The sequence below is a fragment of the Rhinolophus ferrumequinum genome, chromosome 19, assembly GCF_004115265.2.
Source record: "Rhinolophus ferrumequinum isolate MPI-CBG mRhiFer1 chromosome 19, mRhiFer1_v1.p, whole genome shotgun sequence".
Lineage (NCBI taxonomy): Eukaryota > Metazoa > Chordata > Mammalia > Chiroptera > Rhinolophidae > Rhinolophus > Rhinolophus ferrumequinum.
Genome location: NC_046302.1, coordinates 8103742 through 8120888, shown reverse-complemented (window position 1 = coordinate 8120888; position 17147 = coordinate 8103742). Strand labels below are relative to the sequence as shown.

Here is a 17147-nt window from a genome sequence, read left to right as displayed (position 1 = left end):
TTTTAAATGCCCCCTGCCCCCATGTGAATGCATAGATTCTTACTGGAAAGTGAGGAGGGTTCAATGGCATGCTTATGCATCCCTTTTGGAATTTACTTTCTCTTTTGCTTAGGGTAGGAATCTGTAGCTTGCAGAGGTCTTTATTGGAACCAAGAAAACGTGACAGTATATTGTCTGGGTTGACTAATTTTATTTTATTTTAAAATTTTTTTTCCAGTTTTGAGATATAATTGACATATAGCACTGTATAAATTTAAGCAGGACTTGACATATATATTGTGAAATGATTGCCATAATAAGTTTAGTTACCATCCATCATCTCACACAGATACAAAAAGTAAAAGGAAAAAGTGTTTTTTCCCTTGTGATGAGAACTCTTAGGATTTACTTTCTTAACAATTTTCAAATATACCATAGTATTAACTGTAGTCATCATGTTGTATATGACACTCCCAGTTCTTATTTATCTTATAATCGGAAGTTTGTATCTTTTGACCACCTTTATTCAATTCTCCAGCTCTGGTAACCACAAATCTGATCTCTTTTTCTATGTGTTTTATTTTATTACGGATTCCATATGTAAGTGAGCTCATACAGTATTTGTCTTTCTCTGTCTTGACTTACTTCTCTTGATATAATGCCCTCAAAGTCCACCCATACTGTTGTAAATGGCAAGATACCTTCTTTTTTATGGCTGAATAATATTCCAGTGTTACATATACCATAACTTCTTTATCCATCGACGTCCATTTAGGTTATTTGCATGTCATGGCTATTGTAGATAATGTTACTATATCAACATGGGGTGCAGATATCTCTTTGACATAGTGTTTTTGTTTCCTTTGGGTATATTGCAGAAAGTGAAATTCAGTGGAATAAGGGTTGACTTATTTTAAAAACACGTTTGGATATTTTCTCAATGTTTATGTCATTTTATTACAATCATTTAATAAACATAGTCAGAGCTTTCTTTCATCTGAGCTTCTAGTATGCTCTGGATAGCAGACAATTTGAGATTGTAGTCTGAAAGGGGCTAGAACCCAAGTATTTGATATTGCTGATCAAGAGTAGCTCTCACTGCTTTGGAAACCAAACCAGAAATTGATGGAAATGATATGGCTATGGTAGTTGAGCCTAGCCATTTTGCCACGTCATAGAGGAGAGTAGCAGGTGTATCTACATATATTTATACCTGTAGTAATCCAAGAAAGTGGTTTTGGATCTGCAAAAGGGCGTAAACAAATACTGAATGGAGTCCCCAGAGTCCCACGCCATGGAACATGAGCAGAAGTGGTTTGGCCCTGGAACCATTTCAGAGCAGGTATTATTTGTAACCCGAAGTCTGTTCAATAATTTCAAAGTACTCGAGAGAATATCTGATTTTGAGCTGTATGAACTACTTGCAGAATGTATTTGCATTAATTGAACTACTTGGACTTGCAATATACTTACTGACTGATTAAGCTGTAGGGAATATTTGCTGAAGATACGATTTTTTTAAACATTTTATCTTGAAAAAATTTAAAGACTTAGAAAAATAGACAGTACAATGAAGGCCTGTGAACCTGTGATCAGCTTTCACAATTACCAGTCTATGGTTAATCTTATTTCATCTACCCCACCACTTCCCATTTCACATTATTTAAGGGAAATCCCACGTGTAATGTAGTTGCCTCTGTAACTGTTTCAGTGTAAACATTGAGATATAAGGACTTCAAGAAAAGAGAAAAATTTTAATGACAATATTACCAGTAAGCATTTACAAGCTTAATAGATAATATCAAACTATCCAGACAGCATTCAAATTAGTCTCACAAATGCATTTAAATTTTTTTTTGCAGTGAGTTGCAGTTTGTTGAGATCAAAATAAAGGCCACATACTGCTATGGATATGTTTCTTAAATCTCTTAATCTATAGATTCCCTTACTCTTTTTCTCTTGCAAATTATTTATTAAAGAAACTGGGTTTGTCCTATATAAACTTTTCCCAACAGACTAGATTTTGCTGATTGCATCCTTGTGGTGTCATTTAACTTTTCTTCTGTCTTTGGTATGTCCTACAATTGGAACTAGAAGCTTGATTAAATTGAAATTTATTTTTGCTGGTGTGGAGAGGCAAGACTGCTTTGTAGGTAGTGATATATTTTCTTAAGGAGGCACATAATGTCTGTCTGTTGTTTTGTGTGAAGTTAGCAGCCATTGGTGTGCAATGTGTAAATCAGTGGTGATCTGCCTCCTTCCCCCATCCCCCTTTGTGCCCCGCGAGGGGACATTTGTCAATGTCTGGAGACGTTTTTGGATGTCACAACTGAGGGAGAGAGGTACTGTAAGCATCTAGTTGGGAGAGGCCAGGGATGCTGCTTAACTTCCTATAATGCATAAGACAGCCCCTGCAACAAAATTATCAGGCCCAAAATGTCAATCAAGTTGAAATTTTTAAAAATATGGTTTAGGGTCAGTTAATTTATTTAAGGTTACATAATGGCGATATTTCTGTCATTCCTACTTCTTTATATTACTTAGAATACCTGTGTAGAGAGAAACTGGTGCTCATCTAATATTTTGTTACTCATTCAGTGATAGAGTTTATAAAGGCAGGATAAATGCCTTAGTCTTTCTCTTTAGTTATAGGCTTTCAAAAAGTGAGTTGGTTACAGGTGTCCCTCTGATAAGATGTACAGTCAACCTCCCTTCCTCCCCGTCTCCTCTTTTCTGTATTGTTATAAACTCATGGACTTAACATATCTGTGTTTCAACTCCTTGCGGTTATTACCATTATTGGTGCTAAAATTGGCCAGTAGGAACCTCTTTAAGTTGGTTCCCGAGTCCTTTTACCTTAAGTTGGTTTACCTTCTTAAGTTGGTCCTTTGGTAATTTTCTTGATGTCTAATATGGCAAGGTATTTCCAGACCCAGACCTGGAATCAGCCATTTCTTGAAGAAGCTCTGGCTGCTTTCAGTGGGAGATGGTATTTCAAGACCATAATCTGGGAACTGGGGTAAGACAATGATTTTTCAGAATTTTTATCAAACTTTTCTTTTGGCAAAGATTAGAACGGAGGCCTGATTGTCACTGGAAGGCACTTCTTCAAATGCTAAAATTTTAATGGTAAAATTATGTCTCCATTACATAGGATATTGTGTATCCTTTTATTTCTTGGGGTAGTGATTGCATTTTATGGTTGGGATATATTCTTGAATGTCTTGGATAATTCAAAAGTGTAAAATCCAACACTGGCCTTGAGAAGAATGGGCAAGGTATTCTGTGAACCAGCTGCAGTGCTGTTTCCATATAGCAACTCACATGGCTTGTTAGCTTTGCCATTATAATTCTGGATGGATATTTTTAAGTGTTTGGATTTACAGTTACAAGTTTTATACAGAAAATGAGACTTAATATTTCAATATATTAGTATTTCAAATTTATATAATACAAAGTATATACTATATACACGAGATGTGATCACAAAATACAGTAAATGTTTAAATAAAAGAAAATTATTACAGTAAAAGACACATTGCCATTAATCCCCCCTCAAAATACTCCCTCTCGCTTTAAAGACACTTCCCATCATTCTTACCACTTCTGGAAGCAGTTCTGGAGCCCTCTTTTGTGAATGTCTTTAGTTGCGCTGTCGTAGCTGCCTCGATGTCCTGAATCTCTTCATAACATTTACCTTTCATGGTCATTTTGACTGGTGCCAGATCCAGTGAATAAGGTGGATGAGGACACATCGAAATGTTTTTGTTTGACAGAAATTGTCATACCAGAAGCGATATGTGACATGGAGCCTTTCCCGTTGTGATCACAAAATACGGTGAATGCTGCTGTTGAGTGCCATCCTGTGGAAAGGCAGGGATCTTCAATATGGGAAGTGGCACATCGAACGTTAGTAACAGTGTGTGACAAGTTTCAACTTGCTCAGTGCAGTCGGGTGTGAGCTATAGTTGAGAGAAGGTGTGTTTTAAAGTGTGCTGTAAAGCATCTTCCATCGTGATAACACTGTGTCACACATCGCTTCTGGTATGGCAATTTCTGTCACGTAAAAACATTTCGGTGTGTCCTCATCCACCTTATTCACTGGATCTGTTACTGTGCAACTTCTGGCTCTTCCCAAAATCAAAATGATTCAGGACATCGAGGCAGCCACGATAGCGCAACTAAAGACGTTCACAAAAGAGGACTTCCAGAACTGCTTCCGAAAGTGGTAAGAACAGTGGGATAAGTGTGTTTCAAGTGAGGGAGAGTATTTTGAGAGGGATTAATGGTAATGTGTCTTTTACTGTAGTAATTTGTGTTTTATTTAAACATTCACCGTATTGTTTGATCACACCTCGTAGTCTGGAGGTGGCCTTAGTGGATTCATGTGCATGTTAAAAAGGACTGAAACACAGCTGTGTTTTTATAAGGCAGTATTTCCCAAAGTGTATTGCATTGGAAGGGTACTATGGTGAAATGAGTTTGGAAAAATGCTGCAAATACTTTCTCCCTATAAATAAGCACATTGTATGTTTGCATACCTTGTTTCCCCGAAAATAAGACTTAGCCAGGCTATCAGCTATAATGCGTCTTTTGAAGCAAAAATTAATTTAAGACCTGGTTTTATATTATATTATACCCAGTATTATGTTATATTAATTATATTATTCCCAGTCTTACGTTATATTGTATTATATAAGACTCAGTGTTATGTTATATATTATGTTTATCACATTATATTATATTATGTATTATATAAGACCCCGTCTTATAGTATATTAAAATAAGACCGGGTCTTATGTTAATTTTTTTTTTTTTTTAAAGATTTTATTGGGGAAGGGGAACAGGACTTTATTGGGGAACAGTGTGTACTTCCAGGCCTTTTTTGCAAGTCAGGTTGTTGTCCTTTCAATCTTAGTTGTGGAGGGTGCCGTTCAGCTTCAAGTTGTTGTCTTTTCAGTCTTAGTTGTGGAGGGCGCAGCTCACCATCCCTTGCGGGAGTCGAACCGGCAACCTTGTGGTTGAGAGGATGCACTCCAACCAACTGAGCCATCCGGGAGCGCAGCGGCAGCCCAGCTCAAGGTGCCGTGTTCAATCTTAGTTGCAGGGGGCGAAGCCCACCATCCCTTGTGGGACTCGAGGAATTGAACCGGCATCCTTGTGGTTGAGAGCCCATGCTCCAACCAACTGAGCCATCCGGGAAGCAGCTCAGCTCAAGGTGCCGTGTTCAATCTTAGTTGCAGGGGGTGGAGCCCACCATCCCTTGTGGGACTCGAGGAATTGAACTGGCAACCTTGTGGTGAGAGCCCACTGGCCCATGTGGGAATCGAACCGGCAGCCTTCGGAGTTAGGAGCATGGAGCGCTAATTGCCTGAGCCACTGGACTGGCCCCCTTATGTTAATTTTTGCTCCAAAGACGCATTAGAGATGATGGTCCGGCTAGGTCTTATTTTCAGGGAAACACGGTATTATAGGCCTTGAATAAAGAAAATATGTTTAACCCAGCATTTCTTTTTTATTTAATTTAATGTAATTTACTTCTCATGGAATATCTGGTATTTTGTAAAAGACACTTTTGGAAACACTGTTATTGCTTAAACTAACTCATCCTTGTAGTGCTACTAACCTGCAGATTCTATGAAAAAATTAATTTCTGAGAAATATATTTAAATTGAGTACAACCTGGCACACACCCAGTTCTTTCTGAGTTGTTGATTATGTGACTTTCTATCAAGTCATCAGTTTTATGTTGCAACTCTTTCTTTTCAGAAAATATGAAACCTCAACGTAGCCAAATCTGGACTGTTTAAAATAGTATAAAATACAGTTTTTGTTTATTTGTTTAGTACAATAATTACGGATGAAACCTTTTATATATATAAATACATATAAAACACCTCTTTTATAATACTTCATGTGGTAATTAGACTTTGTTAATAATTGTATCTTGTCACTTTCAGTTCAATGTTGTCTACGGTTGAAGTTGATAAAACTGCTTAAAAACCATAGTGTCTTTGACATATTGGTTTTTCTCTAGTACCCAGCTAGAAATTTAGTTAGAAATCATCTAGCGTTTATCTAGCATAGATAAAATTACAAAATTATTTAACATCCTTTTTATGTATGTTTATCTTTAGTGTGAAACTTGTTTGTTACGAAATGAGAGCATTATTGAATAGCGTTTTGTCTAGATAAAGTTTGTTAGTAAACTACAGAAAAATTGATAAAATGCTATAAAAAGCTGAATTCTGACTTACAATTTGATTAAAGGTGATATTTTCTTATTCAAGAAGAATACATTTCTAAATGTATCTTTTTAAGTATACTATTAGTTCTTGGGTACTTACATGTTCTAAAAACTGGGAAAAGGGTATGTTATTATTTTATAGGTTTCTTTGGTTCTTTTAGGACCTTGATACCAATTATATAAATAAGAAAATGATTGAAGTTTTGTAGTTAATCTTGTAGGGTAAGAAAGGTGTCAGCTTTAGAAGTACAGTGATTGAATCCATGTTTTTATTTTTATAGTTTAAAGAAGTCATTTTTTATGACAAAACAATTCTAATTTATTTGAACCATCATTACAATGTGGGCTGCTTTTTGAGAAACATCTGTCTAATTTGGATCATAGATAGAGTGACCTAGAAATCCAAGAACCTTTCTATTTTAGAATAAAAGGAGATACTATTAATAATTATTCCTGGACAATAGGCATTAACTTATGCTGCCTTTAAGCACACTAAAATACATGGTGTCGCCCTAGTCCTAGGTAGTAACTGGTCTTTGACTGGATATATATTTCAGGAAATTAATGGTCTATAAAGTTCAATTGAGTTGTGTTCAGCACTAATACTGAGAGCCATTCAGCATGTTGTTGATAGCTGGAGGCAGATGATACTAAAGCATTGACTATTTTATATTTTACAAAGTGGGGTTTTCTGAATTATTAACTCCTTTCAGTTATTATCAACTCTGTATTGTGAAATCTAAGGTCAGTTAGTGGTAGTGTTTTTTTCAGGATTGAATGACTTTAATTAACCTGTTATTTATGATATTTTATCACCTATTCAGTTCTTTGTGTTCAATTAAACCTTTTGTTTGTTTGCTTTTTTGAAGCCTCAAGCTCTACTTGACGTTTTCCAGATTTTAAAAATGTATTGTCCTGCGTATAACATATTTATGCCCTGTGTATAACATCTGTTAATGACATACTTTCTAGGAAAAAGTAATGATTTGTTTTAATGAAGGGCTGTGAAGAACAGGGCATTTCAGGAGTCTTATGTATAAATATCTTTTATGATTAAATATACTTTATTTTCTGTTGAGACAAAGAACAGATTGAGGACAATGCATTATTAAGATAGAGTTCTCTTAGTTATAGACAGTGATCTAGATATCAATAACTATTATTTCAGAGTCTGTTCCAACCTTTTTGGGTAATATTTTTATCTATATTAGAGGAGATACAGAGAACTGAGAAGATAGGAAGAGAACTGCGGAGATAATTGTATACTACAGTGTTACATGCATCTTTAAATTTGTTTATTGGTCTTGGGAGGGGTGTGTGTTTGTGTGTGTGTGTGTGTGTGTGTGTGTCTGTGTGTGTCTGTGTGTGTTTTGGGAGGGCTGTTGAGTATAGGAGTTTATAAATCATTGTAGATTTTGAACCTTGGGGAAAAATTCAATTAACTTAATTGTTCAGGTTGAGTGTTATCAAAGTTAAGAAAAATATGAAGTCCTTGTTCAGATATTGGCAAATGTTGATTAGTAACAAAAGTTAAGAGTCACAAAGTTAGAAGGTACTCATTTTAGGGTAACTTGAGGCTAGCATAAATTTAATAAGGTTTGTATATAATTTGAACATAATGAAAAATCATAGGTAATTTTGTTAGGGAAATAATATAAAAAATTCAGAAATTTTGTACTTTTTGCTTTAACATAGCTATTATTTATTAGCATTATTTCTTATGTTTAACATCTTTTTATAGATTAAAATGTGAATGTCTTAGAGTCTAATGATTTCTATGTTAGTCATTCCCAGTACCATGCAGGAGAACTCAGAGTTTGGTGCGAATCTGAGAATGTTTCCCATGCCACCTCAGGGTATTACTCCAGGGACTGCTCCGGCTGTCACTTCAATGAGCAGCATCAACTACACAGTTGCAACTTCTGCCAGTTATAACATGAAGAATGATCCCAGGGGACTCACTGTGTTCAAACAGGAGAAGCAGAAGGTTTGTTTTAGGGAGCTAACAGACATAGGAGTCTACTAGTGTTACTGGTTTTGTTAATGTAGTTACCTAGCACATATGTGGTATTGTGAGTGTGTTGGGTGAAGTAAAAAGAATTGAAATTTTCAGCTGTGTTTAAAATGACAGTAGAACTACAAATCACTTAAATGTCATATGCACAAACTATTCTCTATTCTAAAAAAACATTTAACAATAAAATCTCAGTATTGAGCAGGACAGATGTAAATTTGAACATTATTATGAAATTGCTATGATTTTTCCTGTCACTGAGATTTTGGGAGCATACGCTAGAAAGGGAGTAAGGAGCATATCTGAATAGACTAGGAGGCATAGCAGTAAAGGTAGGAGCTGGCAAACATTGCTTGCCAGGCAAGTATTTATGTTTATATATTAAAAAAAATAAGTGAAATTACTATTTTATGTTTTATCAAGTACAAATAATAGTAGCACCCGTCTTTAACTGTCTTTGTTATTTATAATGTCCCAGGGTAGGAGAATTTGTGGTATAAACCCTAAATGTCTTAGGTAATCTTTGAATATATTTGTGTGTGTGTGTGTGTGTGTGTGTGTGTGTACACATATGTACCTGTGTACTCAGGAAAAATGATGGTACATCAGTAAGACAGTGGTGACTTTAGGTGGTATAATGGCTGCTGTGTGATTCCCTTTACCATTTCTTGCCTTCTGGAAACTTCAGGAACCCCACAGTTTGGGCAGGTTGCTTATACTTTGATCTTGTTTCGCAGAGAATATGTATACTAAGGCTTAAAAAAATCTGGCCTTTTATCTAAATGTCAAATACTTTTTGATTTTGTGATTTTAGGTATTCTAGAACTGATGATCCTAGAGAAACAGTAAATTGGCTATTTAAAGTGAAAAGAAATCTTCAATAACCTTATTTTTTCAAATACTGTCTTTTCCCAGATTAATTATGCCTCTGACAGTTTCATGCTATAGCTCTTGGCTTTAGCCTTTAATTCTCTTGTTATATATTTATACCCTTTACTCATAATAGTCACAAGAATGTTGCCCCATATTTGTGTTCTTTTGCTCCTCTGTCCTTCCCAAGGCTTCATTGCAAAAATCTATCTTGCCTTGTTTATATTTTATCTTTCCCTTTCTGTTTCCAATCTCCGGCTCTGTCTAATTACCACCAATAGGAATAACTTACAATATTGGAATTGAAATTCTGAAGATTGTTAAAAAAGAATACAGAAGTAAATTCAACTCATAGATGGAGAGAGATTACTGCTTATAGGCTAAAATAAAACAGTGGGAAAAGTACAAGACATGGTATATATTCTTAATTGATTTCATGGCCTTGAACTTCCCGTTTATTCTAAGTTGCAGTGTTAAATACAATGTTAATGTAATGTTACTATTCATCAATTTCCTGAAGCAACTCTCAAGGAACAAGCTCTTTTCCTGGAGCCAAACCTCATTAAGTGGAGCTCCTAAATGGAAGCATATACTTAAAGTCACAGCAGCCTTAGTGTTTCCCATCAGGCTCTTCAGATTGTTACTACACAAATGACTCAGCCGCTCCCCCTACCCCCCTTAACCCTCAGCTAAGTTAGGTTATGTATGCTTATACTTTAAATATACATAAATAAATTAGATTTCTTTGTATCTACTATGTATGTTGACTGCTTTGTAGGGACCTGAATGGTACATAACTATACTCCTTGTAACTTGTTTCATGACTTAACTTGGCTCACTTGTGGAATGTGTTTAAACCTCACTGTATCTTTTGCATTCTAGCCTTTATGTCTGTGTTCCACAGATTGATAATAACATTTTTCCTCCTTTTTGTTATAAAAGTAGTATAACAACATTAAGAAAAATTACAATAAAAAAGAAAAATCTAACTCTGCCACAGTAAGAAGATATTCATTGACATGTTACTTAAAATCCCAGAGTGGGAAGCTACCCATCAAATGTCTATAACGAGTGAAATGTTTAAATTATTTTGGTAAGGAACAGAAAAGAATATTTAATGACATTGTGCCATTAAAATGATAAAAGATACAAATGAATAAAGATAAAAATATTACTTGTATGTTAATTATACAAAATATGCATATGAAAAAATATTGGAAGATAACATAAGTAATTGTTGTGTTGGGTTGATGAGATAATGGGAGGTAGGTAATTTTCTCCTTTCAAAAGTCTGAATTTTCTGGAATTTCATGAATTTATTTAAAAATAAAAATCCAATTATGAACATTTTAATGTTTTTCTCTTCAGTTATTGCCTCATGTGTTTCCTCTTAACTTTTTGACTTTTTGGTATGAGCATGATGTTTTCTCCCCAATTCTTAATCAAGGCATATTAAGGAAAAGAATAGGAAAGAATACTGGTGGAGAGCAAAATATATCTGAGACAGATTTTTAATAATAGAGGGACAGGGAAGGATAATGTGAAGAACAAGAGTAAGAGAAAAACTTAAAGAAGAAAATTGAAGTGGTCTTCTTAAAACCCCTTCACAATGTGAGGCTTTTAAAGAATAAAATAGAAAAATATGAATGTTCACAGGTCAAATATATAGTGTTGTACACTAGAACCTCATATAATTTTTACATGGATTTAGACATACTGATCAAATCACATCCCCTGCATAAGAAAATACTAGATTTCCCCTTGAACAATTTATTTGCACTTAATATAAATTCAGGAGCTGGGATGATGTTATACCGTGTTTCCCCCAAAATAAGACCGGGTTTTATATTAATTTTTGCTCCAAAAGACGCATTAGGGCTTACGTTCAAGGGATGTCATCCTGAAAAATCATGCTAGGGCTTGAAAATAAGACCAGTTAGGTCTTATTTTTGGGGCAACACGGTAGGTATGTAATCTATAATTAAAATCTAGACGTTTATATCTGAATTGAGCCGTTTATTTCTTTTTATCTAACAAGTTAAATTTTTAGCAAGTAAATTTTAATTAAAATGACGACTTGTTGCACTAATACTGTTATGTTGCATGTGATGGGATAAATGATGTTAGGATGGAAGGATGCTAGGCACTGTAGATCACAGGCTCGAGCGCTTGGCACTGCCCTAGGTATGCATTTCCATGCCCTTGCTACTAGTTTCAAATGGGTAAGTGTTGGTAAGAGTTAAGATTTGCGGGGCTTGTAGTTATAAAAGTGTCTTAACTACAGTGATTCCATACTGAATTTCATAAATTAAAGCAAACAGTGATACTGTTTAGTTTGAAAGAATCATTTATGGTTTGAATTTAAGATCATGAAATTAACTCCCTTCCCTCTTTTTTGCCATCGTATGTTTATGTTCATTATCTCCCCTTCAATGTTTATCTCCTTTAGTTATTTTTTCCCATAATAGGAGTTAGGTTTTAAGTGTTTTTCTTAGATAGTCTTCTAATTTTATTGGAAGGAATACGATAATATCTCCCAAACTCTCCTAGAACCTCATTTGAATTGCAGAATCAGAGCACTGAAAATGACCTTCATATTTGGATTTTGGTTGGCATCAGTCATTTAGCATACTTTCACTGAATAACTGTTGGCCAAAGTGCTGGATTAAGGAGGTAAATACAAAGAGAAATGACTCTTGATAACCCATCCTTTGAAGTACTGTAGGAAAGAACATCAAAAATGCATTGTTATGATAAGTGCTTTGGTAGAGGTAAGTGCAAAGGGTTATGGGAGTACAAGAGGGAGTGAGCTGCTTATTTTGCTTATCTAACTGCTGACATTTACTGATGTAGTCCTTCTAAAATTGTTCACAGGTACCAAATACCATAACATTTGGTATTAAAAAAATTTCTTAGTGAAACTGAAAATTGTCAAAACTTTTAAGTAACTTTTTTTTTTTTAAAGAAGGGTGTGGAGTTTAAATTTTTATTTGTTTAAAACATGTAAGGAGATTTGGTCAGTTAAAAAACTCCCACTGTCTTTGTAATACAGAATGATATGGAACCTAGCAAAGCTGTTCCACTGAATGCATCTAAACAAGATGGACCCATGCCAAAACCACATAGTGTTTCACTCAATGATACTGAAACAAGGAAACTCATGGAAGAGTGTAAAAGACTTCAAGGAGAAATGATGAAGCTATCAGAAGAAAATCGACACCTGAGAGTAAGTTACTTTTGAAAATAAGTGATTTAAATAAAGACATGGGATATGTGAATATTATTAGGCCATTTTATCTGTCAGCTTTTTAATGTATCTTTGGTCAATTCTTCTCTTCCAGTTTGATTATGTCCTGTCCTTTGCTCCCTACTTCCCATCTTTTTATAGTTTTACCGTGGCTTCTCATTGCCTGCAAGTTCTTATCCTAGAAGATGGCCTAGTTATTTGTGATCTGGCTCGTGACATTGCTAGCTTCCTCTCTTGTTTGTACCATTCACATTCTGTGCCCTAGTCATATGAACTGTCTAGAATGGTGCTGTCCCATAGAGTAGCCAGCCACTAGTCATGTGGAGCTATTGAGCACTTGGTGTGTTGTTAGTTTGAATTGAGATGTGATTGTAAAGTACACATCGATTTCTTAGACTTAGTACAAAAGAAGTAAAATACGCCTTTTTTTGTATTGTTACATGTTGAAATAATATTTTGGTTATATTGGATTGAATACAATATATTAAAATTAATTTTGCCAATTGTTTTCTACCTTTTCATCATGCTATTAGAAAATTTAAAATGACTTCTGTGGCTCACATTTGAAAATCATACTATGTTTGTATTGTACAGCATTGCACTGTAGTATCCTAAAGAAACTTCTGTTTTATCACCCTTGTTTTGCATTAGTTTAAGTTCTTCCATCTGACTGGAATGTCTTGAATTCCTTTCCCACCATCACAGCACATAAATACATGCACATTCGTCTCTTGGTACTTGGTTCTTGTCATCCTTTCAGTAGGACACTCTCCCTCCAAAAAAGAAAAGAAAAATTGCTTTGGAATGCTATCTCCTTTGTTTCCACCATACCTCTTTGTTGGAAGTATTTCTCCCTCTAGTGGGCTGTAGTTTCCTTGGGGGTGTAAGGACTGTGTTCATTCATCTTTGCATTCATAGCACATGCATATAGTAGCCATTTGTATATTTGAATGAATAAATGAATGGGCCGGTGAATTGAGGAATTTGAATATGTGTGAAGGTTATTAATAGCCTTTGACAAGTAATTATTTCAAGATCTGAGTACCTTTAAATTGCTTTTTAAAGGCTTTGTTTTTTTTCTTTTAATCAAAGTAGATGATACAAAAATGTATATAAGTAAATAAGCTAAATTATGGGACTTAATCTACATTTGGTTATTCTGTCTGTTAAACGTACGTAGTAACTGGGATCAAATATATGGTGATGGAGGGAAAACTGACTCTGGGTGGTGAACATACAATGTGATATATAGATGATGTATTATAGAAATGTACACTTGAAGCCTATATAATTTTACTAACATTGTTACCCCAATGAATGTAATAAAATAAATTTAAAAATAAAAATTAAACAATTGGAAAAAATGTACAAAGGAACCACACTCTGAATCAGAGGCACTATATCTTGAATTGATGTATGTTGAAATAATTTTTCTGGCTATCATCTCTTCATATCCTTTAATCCCCCCTGGGGACCCCCCAACCCCCTTCCCACAGCACCTGTCTGGATGACGGAAAGAAGATCTCCATTTCACAGCCACACACCCATGGATTTTTAAGGAGGCAGTGTTTTGTTACTTTTACTTGATCTGCCGTGACTTGCACAGTTGTGTTCTTTGATGAAAGACGTGCTCATGAGCATGCTCGGTATATTCAACAACCCACTGTTTATGTCTTGGCAGGGAGGGGAGAGAGGGAAATGGTAGGAAAGAATGGGTAGGGCAGGGCTGGAAGATAAGAAGCGGGAACAGGGAGCTAAGTGAGTGAGACTTCATTCCTGGTCTCTCCTCTTCAGGGGCTGATGCTCTCGAGGAGATGTTATTTGAAAGAACATTCTGCTGTTCAAACGATAAGTAAAAGATCACTGGCTTGTAGAATCAGTTTCAGGCTCTTTAGCATTTCATACATAAGGGCCATTATAATTTATTGCTAGATTAATTTTCTTGAGCATGTCTAATCACTACCCCTTTTTGTTCCTCTACCCCTGTTGTTCTTATTCCAGACTATGCCTCTGAATCTCCCCGAGAGCTTTTTAAAAATAGACCTGGTCAGTCAGTCCCTCCTCAGACCTACTGAATCAGAATCACCAGTGTTTTTTAAAGTTCTTGCTGGGATTAAGAATCACTGCTCGTTCCACACAGGACTAATTAGAGTAAAAGCAAAAAGACCCACAAACCCTCAGAAAATCCAGTAATGCAAATAAAGCGGTATGATAACAGGAGGACTCTTTTACTTGGTATTAATAAGCACCTAGAAAAATCAGTGTGAGAAAATAAAATTAGCTTGTACTGAGGAAGTAAAAATGTGCCCTGCCATTCATCTGGTTGGGATGATGGACACACAGATAAAGCCAACTCTCTAGGTCACAGATACAGATATCAGTATTTTTCCCAAGGTCATACTGCCACTGGTAAAGTGTCATAACAACTTCCTATTTTGAGTGACTACTACTTTCTTACTGAGAAACATTGCCCCTAAAATCATAGACTGTCAGAAGCGTTGCTGTATGAAACCATCATGTTAGAATGAAGCAGCCCATTCTTGTTGAAGCGCAGTCACTTTGGCGCAGAGAAGCAGCCTCCCTTTTCAGTCCAGGTGCAGAGTTTCAGATGAGAGGTTTCTGTATGCAACATTACACATCAGTTATAATTTGTAGATTTCAAAGAAACAGAATTCTGTGTCTACGTTGCAGTTCAGACCCAATGCTGAACCTTTTACACACAACCCTTCTGCTTTACTTTACCCCTTTTCACTGCATGCGTTGATTTCAAGTTTGTTCTTCAAAGTGTGTCAAAAATCCACAAAACAATTACAGTATTTATATTTTTAAGTAAATACAGTTAAGGTGCTACATTTTATTAAATGATTATTTTAAAGTATAAAAATTTACTATTATTCATTTTTGAAAAACACAAAAATAGAGAAAAATGTTCATCTACTTTCCTAAACTTCCTTTCTGGAACACTGATTGACAAGATTTTTTATAGTTTCAGCTCTTCGGGTAAAGTCAAACGCCACAGTCAGCGGTATGGAAATACCATTCGACTGTAGTTGAACTTTTCAGTGAAAGTGTTACTTTGAGTTTATCAAAACAGTGCATTATTTAAATTTCATCCCGAACTTCCCCCATCCCCCAAATCCTATAAAGTCCTGTCTCTTCTTTTGGTGAGATACTCCTTATGCCTCAGCTGTGTGGGTGCCCTGGTTGCAATGAGTCAGTAAACCAGTCAGATTACAGATTTGTTTCTGGTAGTCTTCGGCACTGATGGGGCTAGGACAGGTATAACAAATGTAAAAATACTGTGGTCCACAATGGAAATAAAAGGGCATGCACAGAATTGTTCTTTAATTGTATTAATTTTACTGGAATTTTTCCTTCTGTGTAAATACAACCATATCTGATTTTTCAGATTTTTTTAGGAGTATATTTCTGAGCTCCAGTTTTTAAAATCAGTTTTTATAATGTACATTCTATAAAGAAACTCATTGAAGGTACAATTCAGTGATTTTCAGTAAATTTATAGGATTGTGGAACCATCGCTAGAATCCAGTTTTAGAATGTTTGCATCACCCTAGAAAGTTTTCTTATGCCAGCTAACAGTTAATCTTTATTCCCATCCCCAGCCACATGCATACTGATCTGCTTTCTGTCTGTAGATTTTTACCTCTGTAGTGTAGTCTTTTTAAATGCGTGTTTGTTTTTAAAATCTCTTTGCGTGTATTTTTTTCTAGGATGAAGGCTTAAGGCTCAGAAAGGTAGCACACTCGGATAAACCTGGATCAACCTCAGCTGCATCCTTCAGAGATAATGTCACCAGTCCTCTTCCTTCACTTCTTGTTGTAATTGCAGCCATTTTCATTGGATTCTTTCTAGGGAAATTCATCTTGTAGAGTAAAGCATGCAGAGTGCTATTTCTTTTTTTTTTTTTCTCTTGACCAGAAAAAGATTTGTTTACCTACCACTTCATTGGTAGTATGGCCCACGGTGACCATTTTTTTGTGTGTGTACAGCGTCATATAGGCTTTGCCTTTAATGATCTCTTACGGTTAGAAAACACAATAAAAAAACTGTTCGGCTGCTGGACAAATTGTATATTACCAGATCCTCACTAGCGATGTCAGTTGCACATTCAGTCCTTTATGAAATTCATAAATAAAGAATTGTTCTTTCTTTGTGGTTTTAATAAGAGTTCAAGAATTGTTCAGAGTCTTGTAAATGTTATTTTAATAATACCTTTAAATTTTATCTGTTGCTGTTACCTCTTGAAATATGATTTATTTAGATTGCTAATCCCACTCATTCAGGAAATGCCAAGAGGTATTCTGTGGGGAAATGGTGCCTCTTACAGTGTAAATTTTCTCCTTTACCTTTGCTAATATCATGGCAGAATTTTTCTTATCCCTTGTGAGGCAATTGTTGACTGAGTTTTTCATCCTTACAATCCTGTCCCATGGTATTTAACATAAAAAAATAAAACTGTTAACAGATTCTTGCTCGATAGCTTGTTTGTGTCTGTTGTGTCATTAGACGGGGATACCAGGGAGGCTATACTATGATAATTTGAAATTATAATGCATAATTTTATCTTGCATTGAAACCTTTTCAGATATTACAATATTTGAAGGTTGAAAGTCCTCATCCTATTAAGGAAAGGGATTGATAAATTTCCAAGCTACTTTTGGTATTTTGGAAGATTGGAATCAATTTGTCATCAAGATATTACAAAATAAGCAAGTACCGTGAGAATAAAAGTGCTGTAATTTTTGTCAGTTTATGTGTATGCCTTGTGG

At 35.3% G+C, this 17147-nt stretch overlaps 1 protein-coding gene across 2 annotated transcripts in view; it reads left to right on the top strand.

The window, feature by feature from the left end:
* Window positions 1–16857, top strand: part of VAPA (VAMP associated protein A) — a 38239-nt gene extending 21382 nt beyond the window's left edge. Inside the window, exons 5-7 of one of the 2 annotated variants that reach the window (XM_033087105.1) lie at window positions 8082–8213; window positions 12163–12336; window positions 16089–16853. In XM_033087105.1, coding sequence (XP_032942996.1) covers window positions 8082–8213; window positions 12163–12336; window positions 16089–16247 — 465 coding nt within the window. In that variant the 3' untranslated portion in view covers window positions 16248–16853. Of the gene's footprint in view, window positions 1–8081; window positions 8214–12162; window positions 12337–16088 lie in introns of both variants that reach the window. The other variant, XM_033087106.1, reaches the window with a different exon arrangement.
* The last annotated feature ends 290 nt before the right edge of the window (window positions 16858–17147 follow it).